General features: G+C 40.8%; 1 protein-coding gene and 1 long non-coding RNA gene across 4 annotated transcripts in view; one reads left to right on the top strand and one right to left on the bottom strand.

Moving 5' to 3' along the window:
• LOC123598566 overlaps positions 1-1,465 on the bottom strand; it is a 45,788-nt gene extending 44,323 nt beyond the window's left edge. Inside the window, exon 1 of one of the 2 annotated variants that reach the window (XR_006712694.1) lies at positions 1,339-1,465. This is a non-coding gene — a long non-coding RNA (uncharacterized LOC123598566). The remainder of the gene's footprint in view (positions 1-1,338) is intronic. The other variant, XR_006712696.1, reaches the window with a different exon arrangement.
• Positions 1,466-1,544: 79 nt separating this feature from the next.
• Positions 1,545-23,365, top strand: part of NOTCH2 (notch receptor 2) — a 167,543-nt gene continuing 145,722 nt past the window's right edge. Inside the window, exon 1 of one of the 2 annotated variants that reach the window (XM_045478844.1) lies at positions 1,545-1,912. In XM_045478844.1, the coding sequence (XP_045334800.1) occupies positions 1,840-1,912 (73 nt within the window). In that variant the 5' untranslated portion in view covers positions 1,545-1,839. Of the gene's footprint in view, positions 1,913-15,708; positions 15,835-23,365 lie in introns of those variants that run through there. The other variant, XM_045478845.1, reaches the window with a different exon arrangement.

Genomic DNA, 23,365 nt, shown 5'->3' with positions numbered 1-23,365 from the left:
GTCCCAACTCCCCCTTCCCTCCTGGACTCCTGTAAATGCAAATAGTGTCAGAACTCATCTACTTATTTCCTTATTTGTACCTTTACTTTTATGGTGGCTGTCCTCTGGAATGCTACAACCACACAAACCCTTCTGTTTGTTTTGTTTTCAGCTCTTTTCTTACAAATAGTAAGCCCATATGTACCCAATGCTTGGTGACATCCCCCACTGTTCTGCCCTGGGAGTAACCACTATTCTGGTTATAGTCTATATATTCTATAGAATATGTTCTATATTCTATTTATATTATATTCTATATATTACAATTATATATATGGTGTGGTATATTCCATTATATATATATTATAGTATAGTATACCATATAGTAATCTTTATAGTATATATATATGTATATAATGTGGTATATCCCATTATATATATATATATATATATATTATAGTATAGTATACTATATAGTATACTTTATAGTATAGTATATATATGTATATAGAGTGTGGTATATTCCATTATACATATATAGTATAGTATAGTATACTATATAGTATACTTTATAATATAGTATTTATATGTATAGTGTGGTATATTCCATTATATATATATATATATATATATATTATAGCATAGTATACTACATAGTCGTATACTTTATAGTATAGTATATATATATAGTATATATAGTGTGGTATGCATCTATAAATAATAGATGGCACAGGTCTGAAAAACATTAAATATACATGAATGATATACTTTATATCTCTTTTTGTACCGAGATTTTCACTGTCATCTTATTCTTGATCTATCCCTGACATACATGAATATAGTCTCTTCGATTGCTGTATTCCATTTCATTTTACAAATATACCATGCATTATTCATCTATTCATCTATGGGTGGGATTTAGGTTGTTTCCAAGTTTCGGCTTTTACGAACAATGTCACAACGAATATCTTTAGCCAAACCTTCCCTGAATCCTCTAGGATTCTCCTCTAAAGTAGTTTGTGCATCCCGCGTCTGTAGGATCATCCCATTGTGTTGAGCACACTGCTACGCTAAGTATGGCGGTTGGGAAATATTTGCTGACTGAATGAATGAATGAACGGTGCAGCACAACCCGGGTGATGGCCATGTTCCTTTTCAGGGGCCTTTGGCGCCTTGGCCCCCATTTCCTTTGACAGCGCTGGCCCTTCTCTACCGCATTCCTCCAGCTAGCCCGAGAGCGTGTGTAAGTGTGGGTGTGTGGGGGCGATACCTCTCTCTCACTGGAGGAGGCACGTCTCTCCCGGCAAGTTCACGATCTTGGCAACCCTAGCGTCTGAAGTTCAGGGTCCGATCACCCACCTCCTTTGGCAGAGGCCCGGCCCGGAGAGACAGTCCAGCGCCGAGGGAGTTAAGGCGCTTCCAGACCCGACGCGGGTCGAAGGAGGCTGGCGGGGCCGGTGGAGGACTCGTAGTAGATCCCTCCGCGCGCAGCTCGGGCCGGCGCTTCTTCCTGCGGGAAACCCCTGGGTGTCGAAGGCGGCGGGGCCCGGCCGCGGCGACAGGGGGCGGGGCTTGCGGTGGGAGGAGGCGGCTGAGGCGGAAGGACACACGAGGCTGCTTCTCTGCACAGTCGAGAAAGTTTCAGCCAAACTTCGGGCGGCGGCTGAGGCGGCGGCTCAGGAGCGGCAGCCTTGGGGTGCAGGGAGTGGAGGCATTTACGCCCGGGCTTCGGGGCACAGCGCGAGGCCGTGAGGCGCAGGAGGAGGAGGGGAGAGAGAGTGGGGGGGACCCTTGGTGGGGACCCCCTCCCCATGTGGATCTGCGCAGGCGGCGGCGGCGGCGGAGGAGGCGACCGAGAAGATGCCCGCCCTGCTCCCCGCTCCCCTGTGGGCGCTGCTGGCGCTCTGGTTGTGCCGCGCGGCCCCCGCGCGTGGTGAGTATCGGGCCGAGGGGCGCTGTCCTTTGCGCCGGGTCCCGCGCACCGCCGGCCCAGCTCGGCCGGCCACCTGGGGCGACCATTCCATCCGCCTCCACCTCCCCCACCCCGCCCTCCTGCGTCCTCCTCTCTGCGAGAAGGCCGGGTTCCTAGCGGGGCCGCTCGGTTCCCGAAAGTTTGGACCCCGTCAGGGCGCCCCTCCCCCGCGCTCCCCGCCGCCTCCGACACCCCCGCGGCCCCAACACACGCCTCCTCGGCTGAAGGGGGGCCGGGCCGCGAGCCTCAGAAACTCGCTTTCCCAAGCGGTCGTGTACGGAGACTTGGGCTGCGTTGCCCTTCTGGTTCCGCGTTTCCTGGGGTCGAGCGAGAGCCGAGGGCCGGCTGCCCGAGACGAACCCTCGCCGGCCGCGGACCGCAGATGGGCTGAGCGAAGGAATGCCAGATTCCGGCGTGGAGGGAGCGGGGGCAGGGCCTCCGAGCCCAACGGCTTGCACCTTCACGGCCAGACCTCGCTGTGCCCAGGGGAGGCACGCAGGACGGGTGGGCGGCTTTGGGGTGGATGGGGACAGGGCTTCGTGGCGTGCCTGGGTTCGGACACTCGGAATCCGTGGTCCCGAGGAACCCGCGGTGTTTTGCTCGAGCCTTTGAAAGGTGGAGGCAGGAGCAGTAGAGAAACTTGTGTGGCTGCATGAGCCACATGATTTAAAAATCTCGACTGCTGTTATTCTTTCCGAGGCGCTGAGCTCGGGCGCTGTTTCAGAGTCTGTGTCCAGCCCCAGGAATGTGGTGTGACGATCACCAACTCCTCCAACCTGGCAGCGGCGTTTGCTGCTCTTTTGGCATTGTTGGGGGTGGGGCAGGGGCGGGTGAGGAAAAGTGGATACGTTAATTCAAAGTGCTTCCTCGGAAAGCGTCTTTATGGTTGGATATTCGCAACAGTCTTTCTGAACACGGTTGGACCGAGGACGTCGAATCACGTCTTATCCATCCAACCCACAGTCTCAGACTCCGAATTTCTTCAGGCTGTTTAGTGGAAAGAGCTTGGGTTTTGGAGCCCAGCTCTGTAATCCTGGGTTCAAATCCCGCTCTGCTGTGTGAACTCACCAATCAAACTGGGAATGAAATTACCCAGCTAATAGGATTAATTAAGAGAATGTATATTAAACCAGTGGCAGTCAAAAGGTATTCAAAAGGTCCTTTCGGGGCAGGGCTGTGTTTTACTTTTTATGAACCCTGCTTCCAGTGGGATGGCAGCTTGGTGCATGTTTGTGAACTCATAGGGACCTCTTCTTTTCCTAGCCTAATCTGAAGGAAGATTTTACGTTTACCAAAACAAAAACAAAACCCCCAAAATAACAAAAAAAACCCCAAAACATGAACATGAACAATGTCTTTTTGCAAAGAAAAGGTTAAGAAGATGATGAAAAATTTGCTCTTTGTTCATTGTTAACAGGTAGTTGACAGGCCAATCACAGATGTTTGAAAGAGAACAAGGTTATTTATCCAAGTACTGGATTGTTCAGCACGAACCAGATCCTGCTTGGAAAGCTCAAATTCCATACACCTCCATGTCCCTAAGAATTTCAGAAGTGGACCAGGAGGCTATGTGATGATGAACCAAAATTGTTGTTTTAGAAGCATTTAACAAAACAGGATAGCATTCTTGCCTTTCCTTTTTTTTTTTTTTTTTGAGCGAAAGCTTTACTGTAAGTGTAGATTTAGGGTAAAAAGGAGTGTAAACGATGGGCTACTCTGAGGATTACAAGCCTTGGTTTCTACCATTGACTTGCATTAGCAAATAACTTCATCTTCATGATCTGTAGTCTCCTCACCTATGAAAAGAGCCAAATAATCCCCTTTAGAGAGTTGGAGGGAATAGTAAATATGATTGCAAACAGATTTGCAAAATTAAGCGTTAGGTGATAAGACTGATGTCAAAAATAGAATTACTCTGACACATAGGGCTTCTCTCATTCTAGGAACTCAGTCCATAGAATGATACCCTCTTTTATTCTTCTGTACTGATGAGGTATTGCTATTACCAGCTAGCTTTTAGGTGGACAAGGTGAGTGTTAAGTCAGTAAGTTCAAGGGACTAAATATGGATATTTTGATTTTCGGATGGGCATTCTTCAGATGCTAAACTGCAATAAATGAGATTATAAAACCTGTTTCTGGGTGCAAATTTTAAATCTTTTCAGAGTCTGGCAGTGAAGGTTTCTTGAGTCTCCATCTATTATGGCATTTTTTTGTCATGTCAATTATAACACACTCTTCCAAATTTTTGAGTGTTCCTGTATTTGGGATTGTGGCCAATTGTTAATTTAAATGTCACTGAGTTCCTGAGGCGAGAAGCTGTCAACCCATCTGTCTGCTTGTTTAAACAGCTATCCAAGACCACCTCTTGCTCCTTTTCTTTTGCTTTGCAGTGGGAAGTGATTCCCTGGTTTTGGTGCCTGCTAGATAATTTCTTAGCTGAATTCTCTTTAATAAAAATCACAAAGAGCAGTTTTCTTTCAGATGAAGACGAAGTTTCTTTTTCTTTTTCTTTCTTCTTGTTCTTTCTATATTATTATTCTTTGGTGGGGGGAGGGGAAAGGACAGTGATGGTTTCTTATCTTTCTTTTCTTTTTCCTGATGTTTTGATTTTTAAAAATACTTACCCGCATCTCCTTGGCATCCCTCTGCGCTATTCCCATTCTGCTGTCTATTCTGTAGGCTTCCTGTGGTATAGAGAAGTAACTTTTGGCTTACCTGAATTGTATTTGCTGACTTCAGGACTTTTAGAAAAATGTTTAAATTTGGTGGGATATGCTTGGATGCTTCAGAGCAGCTTTACAATACATTTTAAAAATATCACGCCCACAGAAATTCTATTTTGCCCACAAAATTTGCATCAATCTAGTTCCCACTCTGCTGCCATTCCTAGTGGCTTTCCTCCTTCCCCTGTCCACAGTGATAGAAGAAGGAACTCCAAATCCTGGCTCCACATCAAGATCACCTGGGGGGACTCTTAGTGTCAACACCCAGGGATTATGATACAGTAGATCTGAGAATCTGTAGTTTTCCAGGTTGATAGTAACTTGTTGGAAACACTGATGGTTTATTATTCTGCTTTCAAGTGTGTGTTTGTGTGGTGTGTGTGTGTGTGTGGGTCTTCCCTTCTTATTTTTAATAATTTCCAGAATTAATCTAACCTTAGCTAGTCCAGTGTTTAATCCTCTGTCAAAGATTTTTAAAATTGCTAACATAAGAGCTATAGAGTATAATACCATTTCTTCTTGTTCATCTGGACACAGTGGGTCCCCATTGTCCCTTTAGAAGGGCTTTATATATTTGAATGATATAGTATAAATCCTTTATCCAACCGTTTTCTTCTCTGTTGTCTTTTATTCCTCAAGCTTCATTCATACATATATAATTTTGGACCCCCTTTATTTGCCCTTAGTGGTTTTAGGGTAAAACATTCTAAGCCATGACTTTAATGAAAATATAATAGGAGATTTTACATTATCCTTATGTTGTGTTTCCACTCATTTAAGTGCTTCCTTTCTTGACATTTCTATCTGGATGCCAAAACTTGAACCTTTCATTTCCTCTCACTTTTTTTCTAATTCTCCTCCTCTCTTCTTCCCTTTCTCTGCAAATGACTTGGAACCAAAAGGTCTTATTTTCTTCTACTCTTCCTTTTTTATTGGTCTGCTGTACAAATGATATGTTGGAAAGATCAGTAGACTAGGAGCCAGAAGACCAGCATTCTTCTCCAGGTCTGTATTTAATTAGTCTTATAATCTTGTGGGAGGGATTTTGGTCCTCCATTTGCCCAGGTATATTGTCCATAGTCACCGAGCCATTACAGAGTTGAGAATAGAATTTCTCTCTTCGGGTCCTCAGTCTGGTGCCTCCTCCACTCTCCGCACCATTTTTGTCTTTTGTACAAATGAGCTTATATACACGAAAACACTTAGAACATTCTCAAGTGCTTCTGGTTAATGTGTACATCTTGAGGAAGAGAATTGTGTTTTTTCATTTATGCATTTTTTCTAAACTTGGCATCTAACTTTCTGTACTTGGCATTTAATAGACACTCAATAAATATTTGTTCAATTGGACAATTACTTTTAGTCATTTTCTTATTCTGGACTACTATGGTACTCCAAGACAGTTTTTTTTTTTTTTTTTTTAATAGTATTTGCAAGGGTCATTGCTTACCTTACATTTGGGGCAACACCAAATTTTCCCCTTTCCCAGATGTTTTATTTAAACTTGCTGTTTTGAATTTGTGTGTGTGTGTGTGTGTGTGTGTGTGTGTGCGCGCGCATGTGTGTGTGGTTTCTTCTCTATTTGATCACTTCTGCAAATCATTAAAAAAAATTTTTTTTAATGTTTATTTTTGAGAGAGAGAGAAACATACAGTGTGAGCAGGGGAGGGGCAGAGAGGGAGACACAGAATCTGAAACAGGTTCCAGGCTCTGAGCTGTCAGCACAGAACCCGATGTGGGGCTCGAACCCACGAACCGTGAGATCATGACCTGGGCCAAGTCAGACTCATAACCAACTGAGCCACCCAGGCGCCCCTCATTTTTTTTTTTTTTTTTGATGTGTATTTATTTTTGCAAGAGAGAGTGCGAGCAGGGGAGGGGCAGAGAGAGAGGGAGACACAGAATCCGAAGCAGGCTCCAGGCTCTGAGCTGTCAGCCCTGAGCCCAATGCAGGGCTCAAACTCACAAACTGTGAGATCGTGACCTAAGCCGAAGTTTGGTACTTAACCGACTGAGCCACCCAGGTGCCCCTGATCACTTCTGCAAATCATAAAGGTCACTTTGACTTTGGAATTTAACCTCAAAGGCGCTGACATCCACCCCCTGCCTCTTACTTGAGCTTCTTCTACTGTTTCCTGTATTACTATATTACTAAACTAGCAATTCTATTATTTTGTTCAGAGTTGCCATATTTTATTGTAATTTTGGTCATTTGGGGGATTATTGGAATAGTGTTTTTAAAATTTTTTTTTTTTCAACGTTTATTTATTTTTGGGACAGAGAGAGACAGAGCATGAACGGGGGAGGGGCAGAGAGAGAGGGAGACACAGAATCGGAAACAGGCTCCAGGCTCTGAGCCATCAGCCCGGAGCCTGACGCGGGGCTCGAACTCACGGACCGCGAGATCGTGACCTGGCTGAAGTCAGACGCTTAACCGACTGCACCACCCAGGCGCCCCGGAATAGTGTTTTTAAAATTAGAGTTAACTAAGTTTATGTTTTGATGGTTTTTTTGAGATTTTTCATTATGAGCTGGATATTGCAAACTTCTATTGCAAACTTTATATTTAGTAAAGTTTTTTTTTTTACCCCATCAAGAGCGTTCCCTAAAAACCACTACAACCAACAAAAACTCTAAAGATGAGAAATGACAAATAAAACCTTGAGAGAACTGTATAGTGTGTGAGCTACCTCTGCAACATACTTGCTCCTTGAGGGCAGGCACTATGTCACACACATCCCTCCATAAAACTTGTCTGGCATATGTCCGATGTGCAGAGTCAGCCAAGCAGCAGGTCAGCTTTGTCACAGCACCTGTAATTCCTGCTCTGTCCTCCCAACCTTTGGGGTATTTTGGAGGAGAGGCCAAAGGTGAGTCAGGGGTGTGTGTTACGCTCTTTTCTCCTTTGAAGAGAAAAGATCAGTTGAAAGCTGACCCCACCTACAGACTTTTATACTGTCTCTTTTTATTAGTTAATGGGTAGCTGAAATTTTCCTCTTTGTTGACTTATATGTTGGCAGAAACTTTAAAATTTACCTAGTCCTTCTATCCTTTCCATGCTGGATGTGCTCCTCTTACAACATCCTGGTAGCTTACCTATTTTGTGCTTGGACAACTCTTATGGTAGCTCCCTGCCTCTGCAGGCAGCTTAGTTCATCTCTGGACAACTCTGAGTTTTAGAAAGATCTTCTTATATACAGTTGTAGTCTGTCTCCTTGAGAATTGTGCCCATTGGCATCTTCTCAGGCATTTGCCTTATAAAGTTTTAAGCCCTGTGTAAGTGACAGGGATCCAAAAGGGGTACCTTTTATTGAACGGATGCCTACTCTGCCATTAAAGGAGTTAGACCTAGTGAGGAGCATGGAGATGATTCCATCTGGGGTGTTTTCCTGGATATTCTGATTCAGTGGGTCTGAAATAGTATCTGGGAATTTGTATATTGAAGAAATAGCCACTTATTTTTTTTTTTTTCATTTTAAAAATGGTTATTTAGTTTTGAGAGTGGAGAGAGAGAGAGAGAGAGCAGGAGAGGGGCAGAGCCCAGTTAATTTTTATATTAGGGAAGTTTGGAATCATTGCAGAGTGAATCTGGGGAAAGTAAGGGTGTTTTGGGTTAGCATTTGTTTGTTTGTTTGTTGTTCTTTGATAGTACTAGAGATAGGTTGCTTTGCCTGGGTCTTGTGGTCATTTTTTCCTCTTGAGAAGAGTTTGATTCTTGCTTACTAGGGAAGCTGCTCTGTATCTCTATAAGACTAATAAAGTGATTTGTTTTATCTTAAAAAAATAATCTACAAACTATTCAGAATATCAGGGCTGGTGTATGTGTGCTGTGTGTGACTTTGGTGGAAGCCTCCTTATCCCTTCATCAGAATGTTACAAAGATGCCAGGATACATAGGTGTTCCACTGTCTTTTTGGTGTCCGCTAAGGAATTCTGTTCTAGTCCTTGTGAATGACACTGCCTTTTAGCATGTCTGCTTTGTTAACCCATGAACATATAACTTGTGTCAGGGATTCCCCTCAGATGTGTTAGTGCAAAAAGATACATGAAAGTCACTCATTTCAGGCAGTCCTGCCTTTGGGCTGTCTGGGCTCTGCAGCAAGCAGAATATGGAAGGGAGAATAAAGGAGGAATCAAGGGTCTTTTTTTAAATAAAAATTTTTAGGTTTATTTATTTATTTTTTTGAGAGAGAAAGTGTGAGCTTCAGTGGGGGAAGGGTAGAGAGGGGAGAGGAAGGATCCCAAGCAGTGGGATGTGGGGCTCGAACTCATGAACTGTGAGATTGTGACCTGAACTGAAATCAAGAGTTGGACACTTAACCGACTGAGTCACCCAGGTGCCCCAGGAATCAAGGGTCTATTGAGCAGAACAGAGCATTCTGCAAGAAGGGGCCCGGGAGTGTTCCTCTGACAAGGACTTGATGTTGCTGTCCCTTACAGAAACTAGAAAGTGGCTTCAGATCTGAAAGGATAGGCTCCTGGCCTCTGGATGGGACAAACCTGTAGTGTTATTTGTAGTGGTAGGAGGTTTGCTTTAGATCTGTTCTTTCTGTCGTCTCCTTTTTGAGGCAGATACCAGCTGTGTGGCAGAAAATACACTCTGATCTTACAGAAAAGAGCAAAACCAAGAAGGGGGGGGGATGATAAAAGCCATAGCTTGGAGTGATAATTACTGTACTAATTTATTTATATGTGTAAGTATATAAGTTTCTACATAAAACTCTGGTAGGATCCCTAGTTATTGGCTCTAAGGTTTATTATCTTTGCAGCTCTGCTGTGTTAGTGGTGTGTTAGAGAGGATTGTGGTGTCTTGTCATCCTTAATTTGTGTATTTCATCATGTGGCAGACAGTACAGGGTATTCTGCTCTTGTAGATGTGTGGGAATCATTGACCAAGTCAAAGATAGGGCCCTGCCCCCAAGCAGCTGACATCATCATGGAGATAAGACAGATGAGCACACAATTAGGAATATGAAATACAAGTCATTTAGTCACTTATCTACAGTCTCTGAAAGCAGTTTCCTGCAGTCAGAGTGACTAAGAGCTATAGGGTCTGGGGGAGTAAACTTCAGGTCTACTAGAGAATAGTGACCCCCAGCTCACTCCGACTGGGCTTGTCTGCTATTCTCCCCTTTCTCTTTTGTAATTTAGAAGTATCTAAACTTAACTTGGGGGAAAAGATAAAGACCCCTTTGTCTGGTATGGGTCTAAATGTAAGTTTGGCACATGTTATGGTATCTGTTGTGTCTATCACTGGGTTTGTGGCAAGAGAGAGAGGGCTGTTTTCTTAGTCCTTGATGAGAAGCCCGATCTAGGACAAGTTAAGGTGGAAATATCTTCTTTGGAAGACCTAGTTCTCAGTGGCAGTAGCTGAAGGAACTTCTTGTCACAGCCAGGCAATGACTGAGGTACGGTATGGACACACCCAGAGCTGCTGCCTCAGGTGGCATTGATTAATCATACTAACATCTCCCTCACCCTCTGTGCTTGTCTTGGCAAAACCCTGTTCTACCAGCTCCTCAAAGTTTGTGTTTTATTAGATACGATTGAACAAAGTCTTGGGGGTCATTTTACTGTCCCTTGCCACCCTTGAACTGCAGGCTAGTTACCTTGGTCCAGCTCTGGTGTCCTTGGTCTTTGATCATTCAGTGAGGGGCCTGGGTCTTTCTTCCCGTTGGACTGAAGCACCTTCCCAGAGACCTGCCTGAGGCAGTTTCTGGTCTTCAAGTCACTTCCTTTCAGAATATTGGCAGCTGGGTAGTGACTCTGGTTCTTTGAATACATCAGCCAGACATCATGCCAAGATGGACTCATTGCTTCACAAAGACACGTTGGGTCTATGGGTGTTGCAGAACCTGTTTCTGGGTTAAGAGTAGCTCCCCCACCCTTCTATATATTTAATCATATGAAGAAAGCTTGTGTGTATTTTGTGAGGTAAGGAAACCATGACGATAATATTTTGATTGGAGTCAGATATTGCCTCCTTAATAATATGTTGTCTTTTAACAAATAGCATCACTTTAAACTACAGTTTTGCTTGCTGAATGAAGTATTGCACAAGAAGCTGTGGTTACATTCTAAAGTACAGTAGCTTGTTCAGAAGCAGGTGCATTTAAAATGGTTGTTGTTTGCTTCTTTTTCATCTCTTTTTATTCTCATCTGTCTTTTGTGAGGAGATTCTGGGAAGCTTTTTTAAGCCTTGAAGATTAAATAGTCTATTTTAACTAGACCCTAAGAAGGAGAGGTTGCTATGCTGACATATTTATCCAACATTCAAATAAGAATAATCAAATAGTGTTTACTCACTAATGTCTTTTGTTAAGTTTCTGAATATAAATAGTCAGAAAACTAGATAGTGCTAATGTGTTAATTCCTCTAAATTGAAATGTGGTAAGCTGCAAAGAAACTGCCATTTAATTCTCTGCTTTCACATGCCTTGGTCCATCCAGAAAGTGTCGAGACTCGTTGAAGTTTGAGGATGTGTATATTTTGATTATTATTTTTAATGTCTTTCTTTGCTCTGAACATGCCTTTATTTATTTGCTAGATCTTTTTTAATTGGAAATGTTAAGGACATTTACTTTATTGCAACATTTAAAACACTTTCTAATCTTTATGAGGATTATTAGAGGAAAAACATACCTTGTGAATCATGCAAGTCCTTGGTAGTATGTTACTATTTAAAGTAAGTGACAATATTTCATGACTCCTGTGACATATACTTCCTAAGAGATTTAAAGAAAATGGTTGTAACTAAAAACAAGCATTGTAATATTTTAAGGTAGGTTTACAAAGTAACAGAGTTATTCTTTGTGTTTACACATAATTAACTTGTATTTATACTTTGTTGATTTTCTCTGGCACCTTTACAAGGTTTTTTTAATTAAAAAAATTAAAAAAATTTTTTTTAAAATCTTTATTTATTTTTGAGAAAGAGACGAGGGTGAGCATGGGAGAAGCAGATAGAGAGGGATACACAGAATCCAAAGCAGGCTCCAGGCCCTGAGCTGTCAGCACAGAGCCCAACGCGGGGCTTGAACCGACAAACCGGAAGATCATGACCTGAGCCGAAGTTGGACCCTCAACTGACTGAGCCACCCAGGTGCCCCCTAATTAAAATTTTTGAAAATTGTTTACTTATTTTTGAGAGAGAGAGAGCCCAAGTGTGAGTGGGGGAGGGGCAGAGGGCGAGGGAGATACAGAATCCGAAGCAGGCTCCAGGTTCTGAGCTGTCAGCACGGAGCCCGACGAGGGGCTGGAATTCATGAATTGGATAGTGACCTGAGCCAAAGTCGGAGGCTTAACTGACCGAGCCACCCAGGTGCCCCTACAGGATTTTTTTTGGAGGGGGAGGTTATTTAAAAAGTAATTACATTTAAAAGTAGTTAAGGACATTGAAAAATCTAGAAAACTATGAGAAAAATATTCATAATCATACTATTAATATTTTAGTGTACTCTTGGTTTCTTTTTTCTACCCTTAGTTTTATTTATTTATTTATTTATTTATTTATTTATTTATTTATTTATTTATTTATTTATTTTTAAAAAATGTTTATTTTTGAAAGTGGTGGGGGGAAACAGGATCCGAAGCAGGCTCCATCTGACAGCAAAGAGCCTGATGCGGGGCTCAAACTCATGAACTGTGAGATCATGTCTTGAGCCAAAGTCGGACACTTAACTGACTGAGCCACCCAGACACCCCACTACCTTTAGTTTTAAAAAGTTATTGATTAATGATGTATATGCACAGTTTTCAGTACTGCCTTTCTTTGATTGTTGTAAATGTTTTTCATATTTTCAAGCATTTTCCATAAATTGATGTTTTTTGGTTAAATAATATTCTTGCTAATGGGGTTACTAGTTTTGACCATTTTTTGATTGGATATTTAGTTGGTTCCACTTTTTTTTTCTTTTTTTTTTTTTTTTTAATTTTTTTTTTTCAACGTTTATTTATTTTTGGGACAGAGAGAAACAGAGCATGAACGGGGGAGGGGCAGAGAGAGAGGGAGACACAGAATCGGAAACAGGCTCCAGGCTCCGAGCCATCAGCCCAGAGCCCGACGCGGGGCTCGAACTCACGGACCGCGAGATCGTGACCTGGCTGAAGTCGGACGCTCAACCGACTGCGCCACCCAGGCGCCCCACCACTTTTTTTTTCTATATAAATGATGCTGATCACCTTCATACATAAAAAAAAAAATTCCTCATTAGGATTTTTCCCCATTAAACTAGATTTGCAGAAGAAAAATTACTGCGTCAAAGAGGGTAATTTTTTAAAATTGGGAAACAATTTAAAAATAAAAAGGAAAGCATAAGAGAAAATTAAAATCTCCAATAAGTCTATCACTTCCAACCAAAACCCACAGTTAATATTTTGATAGATTCTAGACAGTTTTTTTCTGTGTCTGTTATTGCAGTTGGCATTTTAGCATATGTATAGTTTTATCATTTGCTTCTGCACTACTTAAGATATTGTGAACATTTTCCTATATGTAAATGTTCTTTAAGAATATTAAAGGGTGTATACTGTTGTATCTTAAGGATCTGTTATATATAATTTAAACTGAAACCAGTTCTCAGTTGCCAACTTTCATAATTGTGAATAATGCTATAATGAACATTCGTACATTTAAATCTTGGTAGGAATATTTATTTTGTTAACATAAGCTCTCAGAAGTCAGTATTTTGTATCAGAGTATGGACTTTCCTGTGACTTTGATACACACTGCCAAATTCCTTTCCACATAGTTTGACCAAGTTGTATTTCCATTGGCAGAATATGAAACTGTGTTCCCACCTGTGTTCAACCCTAGTTTTTATTTTTAAAACTCTTAACCAATTTGATAAGTGGTAAAGGCTACCTCATCTTAACTTGCCTCCCTGATTATACAGTGATACTGAGTGGTTTTTCATATGGTTGGTGGCCACTTATTATTTACTTATTTTGATAAATTGTGTCTTTTACCCCTCAAGGTATTCGTTTTTTTGGTTACTGATTTGAAAAAGCTGTTTATATTAAGTGTATTAGTCCTTTGTCTTAAATGTGTTGCAACATGCATGGACAGGTTAAACTGCATAATATCAAATTGCTACCAATATTGATTTCAAAAATTGTTTATCTGATAGGTTTTCAATCCTTTGATTTGCAATGAGCTTCATCAATTTTCTTTTTAACTGGTAATTTTAATTTTAATTTTAATCTTTTAATTTTCTTGTTAACTGGTATTTTCTATAGCTACTTTAAAATTCTAGTCTGACTGTATCATAAAACAAAAAGCTGTCAGTTGTATGTGCTCAGGAAATGCACATATAACATTTTATAAAAATATACTGGAGGGAAACTGTATATTCTGGAACTAAATATGTGATTTTGGTGGGTTGAGGGTAAGCTGCTTATGTCCTGTTTTCCTGGACATCCAAGATCTTTGAAGTACGTAACATCCCTGAAAGGCAGGACTAATGCACTACTAAATCTGACATTTTGACCTAATTGATAATTGTACTGTGGTTTAGCCAGTCAGTTTGGTCAGACAACAGGATGACTAAGATTCCCTCCCCTCTCTCCTCACCAAATTGATTAGTTGTGGGACAGAACTGACTCAATCAACCTGTTGTTTTGGCACCCTGTGGACACCACCTGTTTCTTCCATTTCTCCCTCCAGCCTCCCACTGCCCTAGTGCAGTGCTGTGTGCACAGTGGGTAGGAGATCAATGTTGTTGCTGAAGAATGTTGCAATAAAGAAGAGTAGACTGCTTTTTTTTTCAAGCTTGTATGTTCTTAAGGTACCCTGCTGCTTTTGACATTAAGAGCTCCAGCTGAACTGTTGTATGTGGAAGCCCTGCAGGTCTTAAGTGTTTGATTCAGAGTAATTTCAGGCAATATGAATGCTTTCTTAAGTATCATTGGAATTTACTGGGCTGGTTGTTTGCCAGCTATTACCATATTTAGCAGGAAGAGACCTGGGGAACAAGGACATTTCTGACCAACCAAAGAAGGAAACCTCTCTGAAGAGGATTGTGACTATTTTTTTTTTTTTTTTTTTTTTTTAAAGTTTATTTATTTTTGGGACAGAGAGAGACAGAGCATGAACGGGGGAGGGGCAGAGAGAGAGGGAGACACAGAATCGGAAACAGGCTCCAGGCTCTGAGCCATCAGCCCAGAGCCCGACGCGGGGCTTGAACTCACGGACCGCGAGATCGTGACCTGGCTGAAGTCGGACGCTTAACGACTGCGCCACCCAGGCGCCCCTGTGACTATTTTTTAGGTGTGGTTAAGAGAATGCCAGTTAGAGAGATTCCGGTTTGTGTCCAGTTGTCTTTGTTTCTATGCCCCATCCACAAAATTAATTTATGGGTGGGAAAAGAGATTTGATAGTGAAGCTCTTTCTCACCCTGAAGTCTAATACTGTTTCTGGGAGGAAATTAGAGAATTCTTACACCTAGACTGTGCATTGAGAGGCTTAATTAACAGGTGAAGCTGCTGATTAAAAACAGGTTGAGGGGTGTTTATTTTCATCTTTTTTGAAGGCTTACTTATTTTCTGCTTTGTCATGGTCTGAATTTATTTTGGCCTAGTCCTTTTCTCCATCCTACTTTTGGAACTGCCAGCCTTCCCTCTATGGCTTAAAATTTCTCTGCCTGTTTTTCCATTTTAAAGATGAAGATACTATTTGGAAGGATCATTCAATATAACTGACATACAACTTATTTTCATAAAGTAAAACAACCCCAATGTTTACATAGCAATGTAGAGTTTACAGAGCCTTCTTATAATTGCCTCGTTTATTCTTCATAAAACCTTAGTGGAAACTGAGCCTCAGAGGGGTTATTTGGCTTGTATACCATTGTTTAACCCTAGATAATAAGTGACAGGGCTGGGGATATAAACTTGTGGTTTGACTTTTTAAACTTCAGCTTTTAAAAAAAAAAAAAAACATTTTGTTGAATTCTTACTATGTGTCTCATTCTGCTAGGGCTTTATGTATATTTCCTCACTTAATTTACATGGCTATCCTTTAGGGTAGACAGTATTTAACTGTTTTACAGACAAGGAAATTGGAACTGAGATTCACAGCTTTGGATGATGGGGTGAATAATGTGGTTAATGAAGAATGGAGACAGAATTCAAGCATCTGCAGTCAACAATGGAGCTTTATGTACGTTCATAAAATTACGCCTACAACAACCCTACAAGATGGGGAATAGGTTAAGGGGGAAACTGAGGGATATCTAAAGGTGCATTTTTTTTTAGAATTTTGTTTTATTTACATGCCATATACATTTTCTTTCTTAAAAAAATTTTTTTTTATGTTCATTTATTTTTGAGAGAGAGCACAAGCCAGGGAGGCGTAGAGAGAAAGAGAGACAGAATCCCAAGCAGGCTCCGCACTGTCAGTGCAGAGCCCGATTATAGGTCTTGAACTCATGAACTGTGAGATCATGACCTGAGTTGAGATCAAGAGTCAGGTGCTTTACTGACTGTGCCACCCAGGTGCCCCTAAAGATGCATATTTTTATGATATGTATAACTAAAAATTAATTCATAAGACTGGCAGTTCTTTGTTTTTTTTTTAATTTTTTTATGTTTGTTTATTTTTGATAGAGAGAGAGAGAGAGAGTGAATGAGAGAGTGCAAGCGGGGGGGGGGGGCAGAGAGAGAGGGAGACACTGAATCCAAAGCAGGCACCAGGCTCCGAGCTGTCAGCACAGAGCCCGACACAGGGCTCGAACTCACAGATTGTGAGATCATGACCTGAGCCAAAATCAGATGCTTAACCAACTGAGCCACCCAGGCACCCCTGGCAGTTTTTTGAATTGTAGAGGTCAGCTATTAGGAATTTTTTTTATCTTCTAATAAACAAGAAATGGATGGACATTAATTGACCAATGGCCCTTGACTTCCTATAGTTCATTTCTGTCACCAGGAGAAACAAAATGAATTTGGGCTGAGAGGAGGGGAGTTGCCATTAAGGATGAGTCTTTAAGCCAAAATGGGCCACAGCTATGAGATCTTCAGAGGGCTGCCCTTAGCAATGACCTGACTCCTGAGGGCTCTGCTTGGGGACATTCCTGCCTGTGTTTATGGAGACTTCTCTTTGAGAGGGAGTTATTGGCTTATGGGGAGAGAAGATGGGGATACTTTTTAGTCTGGCTCTGAACATACTAGCTCTGTGTCTTTGGGCAAGTTTCTTAAGCACTCTGTGCCTCATATTCATTAGTAATAAAAAGATTATAACAGCATGTAATTGTTAGGGTTATTATGAGAATTAAATAAGTGTATAATGTGATAATAATTGATAGTGCAGTGCCTGGCACATACTAAGAGTGAGGTAAATAGCATTATTTTATGTTGCAGTATGGACTTTTTGTTGCTTTCACTTTAATCAAAAGTGGATGAGTGATTCGGACCTTTGGTGAGAAACAGGAGCTTCATCTTTGCAGCAAGTACATTGTTCACTGCTTTTCAGTGACTGTATACATATTTAGGGGTCTTGTCTTTGAGTTCGTTCCCTTAATGGTGTGTACTTCCAATTTGGAGGCATTTTGTCTATTACACAAATTGCACTGATAGGTGTTAACTCATTTCCCTATTATTTATTAACCAGACATTTGTGGTTGGATGTTATGCATACTACAAAAACTCTGATTTTTTGAAGTGTATCTTTAAGGATAATATCAGATCCATTTCAGTTGTTTCCCAATTTCATATGATATGACAAACATCATCATGTGCCATTCGGTGTCACCATGTGGAATACTAGTCTAAAGCCAAAATATTCAATGTTTTAATTAGCCTTATAGCACTTAATGGACTATCTCTGTTAGACATTTTGAAATAATAAAAATATCCTATGGTCTGTTAATACGTCTTTAGGGGCTCCTGGAGATTTGGGAATTTAAGGTGGGTGATTACCCATTTAGTCCATCCTGGTTTTACAGATGAGGAAACTAAAGCCCAAAGAAGTGACTGGTGGGGACCCAGCACTAGGTGAAGGTTGGGCCAGAACCCAAGCGCTTGTTTTCTGGCCACGTGATCTTTCCTCAAATGATCTATCAGTACGTCAACTGGCTTTTTTTTTTTTTTTTTCTTTTGAGATCTGAAGAAGGAAACAGAGAAGGAGTGGAAAAGTGGGGGAGAAATGTAGTCATATTGGAAATGTCAGTGACAGTAGAGGAAATATTTGCCTGTGAGCCCCCTGCCTGTCCCTTTGGACTTCTCTGTAGTGGTTAAGACAAGCCAGTGGGGCAGTAGCATTAGTGATTCAGAATTGGATAAGCCAGGACTGGTGGAGTTACTTTCTCAGAAAACCGTTTTGTATTTTAACATTTGTTTCCCATGACAGTTTGCTTATTCTCAAGTTTTGGCAGCCTTGAGCAAATGGTTGTCAGGTTTTTGTTTTGTTTTAAGACAAAACTCCACTTCTTATTTTGCTGATTTAGTAAACTGTCTTCTACCTACCACTCCCTTCTGCTCCCTCTATAATTATTTCTAAGACTTTGTTTTTCAGTTGTGGGAATACTATGAAAGGTTTTCTTTTATAGTCTGAGATATTTATAATTATGTGTAAGCACACTGTTTACAGAAAATGTAAGTGGTGCATATGGTAACTCAAATACTCTTAAAACACATAAAGTATTTTCCAATATTTAAATCTTTCCAAAAAAGCAGCTGAAACCACTTATAGTAAAAGAGAGGAGGTATATACTACGGATAGCAGCATTTGAATGTAATTAATAAGATAAAAGTGAATGTCACTTTGGAGGAACTGGGGATATTTCATGAAAGCTGACCAAGGCATGCCTCCTTAGTAATAGAGTGAACCAAACTGACAAAAATCTCTGTCCTTATGGAGCTTATATGCAGCAACAATAGCCATCATATACTGAGGGTTTATTATGCGACAGATGCTTGACAGTACTTAGTAAAAGTACTTTACCTGTTTCCTTTGGTCCTTACAGTAGGTGTTTTGATTCCTGTTTACTGAAAGTTTAAGGGATGGTCATCTAGGTCAATCAGCTAATCATCGGTATATGCCAACAATTGGTACTCCTCTTGTCCAGCTCCAGAGCTCACACAGTTAACCCATTGTAAGTAATGCCATTTATTTGGTGGAATCCGGTAGTCCCACAGGCAGTGTAACTTTGGATTTAATGATATTTTGTGTACTAAAATGACTTAAGTTTTACCATTCTTAACATCTTACCTCTGAGTGAACATTTGCATTGTATAGGAATTATACTTCAAAATTGCAGTTTGAGGATTTGCAGTCCTTTCTAAATCTTTTTTTTTTTTTTTAAGTGGGAAGAATGGATTTATGTTTGTTGTAATCCAAGGAAAGTTTTTAGCATTTCTTTGCCTTTTATATTTTGATCCTAAAAGAAATTCTTTAGTAGATTAGATCAGGAATGAATGGGTAGCTTTTTTTTTTCTTAATAAAGAACATTTTGGAAGATTGAAAATGGCCATCCAGAATTATATTTGTGGCAGCCTTTTTAGTTACACATAGCTTTTTCTTGACTGTGCACATGCACATGTATTCTTACTTAATTTTGAAAGAGATGTAAGAAACCATGTAAAATGATTGGAATGCCTCAGCACATGAACAATGGACATAGCCAACTACTGAAAGTACCCAGTACTAACCTATCTTGGCCTGGGAAGTTTGAAATTAACTGTGTGCAGCATTTCTACACATGTCATTATAGAAAAAGCACACAGTTTTTCTTCTTTTCTGTGAACTTTTTCCTTATTATTGTCTCCTTTGTTACTGAAAATCAATAGTCATCTGTACCAATAGATAAGAGAATGTGTTTGACATCAACAGATAATCCCAGATAATCCTGTTTTAAAATACAGCCCTTCACATGCATGCTCACACATGTGGGTCCTCTCAAACATACTGGGCTTTCTCCTTAAGGTTTAGTTGTGTTAGCTGCCACTTGAATGGTGAAGGAGAGAATAGAATGCTCGGGGATATTAAGGGTAATGAAAGAGATAAATGACAGTATAGATTGATTGTTTATTTTTAATTATCTCTTGGAATGACTTTAGATACCCTTTCCCACTACATTGTGATTTTTTGCTTTAGCACAGCTGTTGAGTTTTGGGAACCAGCTAAACCTGGCTCTGATTCTTAGTTAAGAATATTGGGTAAGCCACTTCTCTAAGTCTCAGTTCCCTTATTTATGTAGTGGGAATAATAGTAATACCTAACTTGCAGGATTATTTGCAGATATTAAAAACATTATATTTAATCGCATGGTCCTGGGCACAAAGTAGGCACTCAAGTGTGGGGGGCTCATAGTTTAAACTTCATTAGCCACATGGTAATTCCCTGCTTTGGAAGATAGGATCTGGACATACTTGTCTGGCCCTTCTTGTTTCAGTTTCTTTCAAGGATTCCCTTTAGACTCTGTTCCATTGCCAAGGCAAGATTATGGATCACTTAAAGAACAGACTAAAAGCACTACCGTCCAGTAATTTCCAATTTGTAAATTAACTGCGTGAATTAAAAGCCTTTCTAACCTTTTGTCTGCGCAAGTTTGCAGTGTCTTGCACCCGTCACATCAGAAGCAATTGATTCATAGAAAACAAATTATTTAGTATTTCAAATTAAAGCTGGAGAACTCTTTCAATAAGGAGGATCTACTTGGTACTTATTCCCATCATTCACCCCTGAGTCTTAATGGAAATCAGGTTTGAAATGTTAGAAGCAGTTGGTTTTCAGCATTGGGAAAGCTTATCTAATCAGGCATGTGAAGTGGCCTATGTTGGATTTCTGTGCCAGAGAAGGCTGGGGGAGGCCGAGGAGATTATCGTTCTTGCTTGTAATTCCTGAGCATTGTTGAGGCACTGGGAGAGCAGTGGGGAAATTTAAAAAAAATGTCAAAGTTGGTTATACCAGTCCAGCACACATCCCACCCCATTTGGACTGGTCTCGTAACATACGTGTATGTGAGCTCATTTGAATCATGTAATACTTTGTCATTTCTGGGCTAGATGGTGAGGATTTCCTGTTTCACAGGATTTTGGATTGGGAATTTTACATTAAATAGTGCTTTCTGGTTTATAGTCACTTTTATCTTTTATTAAAATTATTTTAAAATTATTTTTTAATGTTTATTTTTGAGAAGGAGAGAGAATGCAAGCAGGGGAGGGGCAGAGAGAGAGAGGGAGACACAGAATCTGAAGCAGGCTCCAGGCTCTGAGCTGTCAGCACAGAGCCCGATGGGGGCCTGGAACCCACCAACCGTGAGATCGTGACCTGAGCCAAAGTTGGGCGCTTAACTGACCAAGCCACCCAGGCACACCTATAGTCACTTTTATAAACATGATCTCACTTGAGCCATAAATGAAGTCTTCTAAGGAAGGAGGGCTGGTGGTATTATTTTAGTTTTACAGATGAGAATAGTAAGTCTCAGATAGCTCAGAGGAATTCCTCTAGACCACATGGTGAGTGTAGATCACATGGCAAAGCCAGGATTAGAACTCAGGTTCTGATTTCTAGGGCAGTTCTTGTTTCATTACACCACAGTGCTTCCTGCATAATGTAGCTAAATCTGAATTCTGTTCACCAAGATAGGAAAGGATTCTCTTCCTTTCTGTTTGATGAGCTGTGTCAGAGCATGACAACAACGAAGCAGGAGCTGAGAATTCTTTCCCCAGATGGATCAGTTAGGTTTTATTAAAGCTATTCTGTGCCTGTAGTCACCAGTTGTTGCTGTTACCTACACAGGATGTTGATCCAAAGTGAAATAGGCAGGAGAGTGTGGCTGACTCAGCTGAGTCCATCACAACTGCCATATGTTCTTCCAGTGGGTCCATAATGTCATGTTAATTTACACGCATTTCATGTGCTCTGATGTCTGTTTCTCAGTATTTTTCCTCAGCTGTTTTTAATGTCTCAAGCCTTAGCTCTTCCTGAGTGGCCCGAAGTGACTTTCCTGTCCCTTAAAGTTTCCCTAAATTGTCTCAAGAGCACAAAGCCTGGCCTTCTCAATGTAATTTTATTTCATAGCTCTGGGCAGTTCTCTCCTTAACTTGAGCAGAATGTGAATCGTGAATACAGATAGGTGTGTCAGTATTGCACCGTCACTTATGTAAGTGCCTTTTAGCATTTCTTCTTTCTTTTTAATCAAAATGAGGAAATAGAGAATGTTTTGTTATGGTAGTTTTACACGTACACCCATGAGGAAATGCGTAGTTGGCTTCTGTGGGAAGTGTAACTGATATATTTCAGGGAACAAAATGCATGATGGCTAAAATTTTTAAGTCTGCCAAATGTTCATAGGGAAGGAAAGAAAAATGATCAAACTCTCATATGGCACTTCAGTTTAGCTTATTAATCTAAGGTTAATAATTTATATGAGTCTCTGCCTTGTTTACATCTCTTAGTATATGAAAGTATACTTGCCTTTCCACAGAATGCGTTTCACAAGTTGTGCTTTTTATTGAGGGGAGCCATCTCACCAAACATTCCTTCAGGTGTACAGTGTAGGAAAGCTTTCCACCAAATTGGCCAACTGGTTGAAGGTTTGACACCTCTGTATCAAGAAAATGTCAAGTGGACCATTTTGGCCCAGGAGTCCAGCTTTGGCCATGCCCTGTGGCCAGCTGGGAGCTTCCTTGGTGAAGGCCACTGTCATCTAGCCACATCAGTGCCGTGTACCTTTCTCATGAGGAAGAATTTGGCAGTTGTATATCCTGAGACCTAGGATTCCCCATTCTCCCATCACCTGAGGAGAGTTGTTTTTTTGTTTTTTTTTTTTTAATTTTTTTTTTTCAACCTTTATTTATTTTTGGGACAGAGAGAGACAGAGCATGAACGGGGGAGGGGCAGAGAGAGAGGGAGACACAGAATCGGAAACAGGCTCCAGGCTCTGAGCCATCAGCCCAGAGCCCGACGCGGGGCTCGAACTCACGGACTGCGAGATCGTGACCTGGCTGAAGTCGGACGCTTAACCGACTGCGCCACCCAGGTGCCCCTTGATAGCACTGATAGCAGTCTTGCTTCTGAGGTACATAGCTTATCCAAAATGCATATAATTTGTTCATAGAAAATTGGGGATTGATTACAGTTTTTCTTCATGACAGTTTGAAATTAATGGACTTGTAATGTTCACTGCAGTAAAGGAACATTCATGGTTTTCATAAAGTGTTAAATTTCAAATTTGATAGCTTGGAATTTGAATTAAACAAACATCCCTACTGTGTGTGTGTGTGCGCGTGTGCGTGCGCGCATGCACGTGTGTGTGCCTTTCAGGAGGGAGAATAGACCTTGGAACTGTTCATAAATTTTTTTTTTTTTTTTTTTTACAATAGGGCCTATTCCCAGTTGGCAAGGAATACCTATCTAAATGTTGCTCAGGTCTAGTGAAAAGATTTAGGGAAGTTGTAACTAGTTTAATAACCATCTGTGGAGTGACATAGATCGACACACCCAATTACACAAGACCTGAGTCTGAGAACTGTTGATGTGCAATCATCCCATCAGCATCTGCTCGTCATTATCAACAACAATCATGGCTCAACTATTTCTTTGGGGCCACATGAAAAGACAGTGTACCCATAGCAAAGGATAAGTCAAACCTGACAGAAACATAGCCCTCCCTAGCTCTTTGTTCCCAAACTTCTTTTTAAATATATCCTTTTGTGAGCTTTTGGAATATCTTACGTTATTTGTTGTT

The sequence above is a fragment of the Leopardus geoffroyi genome, chromosome C1 (genome assembly GCF_018350155.1).
Source record: "Leopardus geoffroyi isolate Oge1 chromosome C1, O.geoffroyi_Oge1_pat1.0, whole genome shotgun sequence".
Classification (NCBI taxonomy): domain Eukaryota; kingdom Metazoa; phylum Chordata; class Mammalia; order Carnivora; family Felidae; genus Leopardus; species Leopardus geoffroyi.
Note: the sequence above shows the minus strand (reverse complement) of the source record. Positions and strands in the feature narration are given on the sequence as shown.